The sequence below is a fragment of the Nanorana parkeri genome, unplaced genomic scaffold, assembly GCF_000935625.1.
Source record: "Nanorana parkeri isolate BGI_ZX_2015 unplaced genomic scaffold, ASM93562v1 scaffold2389, whole genome shotgun sequence".
Taxonomy (NCBI): Eukaryota; Metazoa; Chordata; class Amphibia; order Anura; family Dicroglossidae; genus Nanorana; species Nanorana parkeri.
In genome coordinates this window covers 61667-64842 of record NW_017308657.1, presented here as the reverse complement: position 1 = coordinate 64842, position 3176 = coordinate 61667, and the positions used below count along the sequence as shown (strand labels likewise).

General features: G+C 38.7%; 1 protein-coding gene across 1 annotated transcript in view; it reads left to right on the top strand.

The window, feature by feature from the left end:
• Nucleotides 1-3176, top strand: part of LOC108801574 (spindle assembly abnormal protein 6 homolog) — a 75105-nt gene that overhangs the window by 45011 nt on the left and 26918 nt on the right. Inside the window, exon 12 of the mRNA XM_018573464.1 lies at nucleotides 1817-1898. Within this exon, the coding sequence (XP_018428966.1) occupies nucleotides 1817-1898 (82 nt within the window). The remainder of the gene's footprint in view (nucleotides 1-1816; nucleotides 1899-3176) is intronic.

Here is a 3176-nt window from a genome sequence, read left to right as displayed (position 1 = left end):
TTTTTCTTTAGACTTTGCCAGTTTTGCTTATCGTCACTGTGGTTATAGCATGACACCTTTTTGACTTTCTTTTTCTGATACAGCTGCTATTTTCATGTTCTAATTAACATATGAAAGGCATATATAAAAAAATCTGCTTTTGCTCACATCTTTGTTCCAATGCGCTAAAATGAGCTACTAGTGAGCCAGCATGTTGGCTTGTGAGTGTGCCATGATAACTTTCTACTGTTTTACTGTTTAAAGCCCATTTCGTGTGCACCTTGCTGTGTAGCTGGTGACGAATTGTTGAGTGTGTTTGTCATTTGTTTTGCTTGACTGATTTGGTGCAGTGATGCATGGGGGTTCTCAGCTGCCATTGGGATATGCGGGATCCCCTGTGTGTTCCTGTGCCTTTTGAATCTGAACAGAGTCCCAGCTGTTAAACCTCTTAAAGACCCATAATGGGATTATCCCGTCATGGATCGTGAAGGGGTTAAATGAATGTGTATTTATTCAAAGAACATTTCAAAATGGTTTGCACCAGATTTTCTTACTGCGTTCATATTTTAAGAAATAACAACATGACACCCAAAATACATCATTATCCATGTCACTATTGAGATTCCATTAACGTTGGGTAGACATGGGCATTTTCAAGGGTGATCATTTTACAGAAAAACACTTGTGTGTGAAAGGATAGATAAATTCATGCTGCTGTTGCCAAAGTCGTCAAGTGGCATTGCTCTGGGACTTATCCTTTCCTCACTTCTTGGATAGTTACTGACCTGTAATAAGCACAGAAATATCAACTGTTGGGTCATCTAATGCACATGCATATTGTAGGGAAGAATGGAAGGAGCATAACAGGTGTTGAGCATGCACCTTCAAAAATGCGTCCATAATGACAGCTTTAAAAAAAAAACAAAAAGACCTAAGCAGCCTGAAACCCTTTCAATGCTTTAATGGGATTGCTGGCTGTAACTTGAACAAGCATTTAGCAGGCTTCATTTTTTTTCAGCATAAAACTTTATTCAAGGTTTATCGCAATACAATACAGCCATAATGTACAGGTTGGGATCACATGTAACGGGTGATGGTACAATCATGGCTTTTCACAGAGGGCTGAGAACAAGGCAAAACAATTTACAAACTACCAGACTTCTACAGTATTCAAAACAAATAAATTACAGGCAAAGGGTCTGACATGGTATATGCGTTCAGTAAGCACATTATGCAGAGCAATTTCACCCATGAGCATGTTTTCAACTGCTCAAGAAGAGACAAAAGGGAGAGGTTAGAAAGAGCAAGAAGAGAAAAAGATGGGGGGAGTGTGACATACAATCAGGGGTAGGGGAGAGCCAACAGGAAGCCAGCAGAGCTTCACACACTGATTTGTTTAATAGGTTAGTAGATTTTGTAGTCGTAGAGTACCTGAGAGAACAATCCAGGTACTGTAAACCTCAAGTAGTTGCATAGCTAGAATGTGTATCATAATGTGAAGCAGCAAGCTCCTCCATGTAATGAATGAGTGAAGTTCTTGCAGCCATTCTGAGACGGTAGGAACTGATGTAGTTTTCCAATGTTGGATTGTAGCTTGGCTAAAGAACTTAAGGATGACGGTTTTAGGACATTTTGAGAAGGGAGAGGGCTACAGCAGAGTTAATCAATCTCTGCAAGGCTGTTTGGCTCTGCAGATGTTTGTTATGGTTAGTAAATATGGCTGCTGAATTTGATAACCAGTGTTTACAAGATTAGATAAATGTCTTATTTTTTTTTTTTATTTATTTTACTCTCTTGTCTTTTTAATCCTACTTTCAAAACCAAATACCTTACTTAGGTTTTAAAGTTACAAGAACAACTAGATAACACAGCTGTGAAACTGGAAGAGAGCAAGCAACTGCTGAAGACCAATGAGAATGGCAAGTGTTGCAACACTATTTGTAATGGCATTATTTACTGTTAAATGAGATACATTGTCACTTGATACTCTTAGCTACATTGACCTGTTTCCTATAATACTTTTTGATTTGTAAGGCGGATATCCAAGTTTCTCTGGGTTTTTTTTTGCCCTAGCATTTTTCTTTTAAAAAAAAATAGTTTGCACGAAAACTAAATGGCCTATACCAAGCTATAGCAGGTTACTTCAAAAACAAATCTTTATACGCATTGTCCCTTGTCTAGGCCTGCAAAAAATGTAGCTTGATATGCCAGCTAGTTTATAGTGTTGAGATGGCACTAGATGACATTTTATCTTGGCATTTACAGTTCATTGGGCTGCCTAATTGATCATGAAAGCAAGTACTAGATTCTTAGAAAAGAAAAGTGCCTTGTTTGACTGTAATATGTAATTCAAAATTGTGACATTTTTACATGCAGGTATTGTATGTGTGTTGTGTGTATCTGTATTGATCAGTTCAGCTTTGTTTACAAGGAATTAAGAGTTCTGTATTGAATATATTGAAATGTAGTTTGTTTTTTGTAATAACACTTCCAAAGATATGCATTCATATCTTAGTCCAGTCCAATATACTATATAAATCATATCCATTTTATGGAAGTGCATGTTTGCTTGCAGTCTGCAAAATACATTGTGGACCCTGCTTTTTTATTATTGTAAGTAATTTATTGAGAGGCTTTAAATGTGAAAAAAAATACTTTTATCCCAAACACACTTCTTGTCCTGCATACAGTATTTATTGATCGTATACTACAGATTCAGAGACAACTTTTTGTAATATGCAGATATCATTAGGTGATTGGACAATGGCCATAGCTTTGAGGACCTTCATATAACCCCATCCCACTCCAGTAAATACCCAGCTTTTTTTTTCTAGTGTATTTAGGTAATTGAGGTCTCATCTCTTCTGATGTGTAAAGCTTTCCTTCCTTTTTTTTTTTTTAATGCTTCAAGCACGTTTCCTGCTGCATCCAGCCATGGTGGTTACTTCCAGATGAGTAGCCCATGGCTGCAACTTTGGAAACTGCACCCGGACCCCACTAGATGGAAGACCTGGAGCTGGCCTGTGATGTCATTTTGGGCAAGGGACGCTGTGTTAGGCACCCACTTTGGCATGTTGTGCAGTGTGTTGGGATAGCTGCAGGGTGCTATGCAGGTCCAGGGCAGTTATGTGTAATGTAACACTATCCCTGAAGACTCCTTTGGGGGGGAGGGGGGGGGGGGGGCCGCGTGTGCGGAT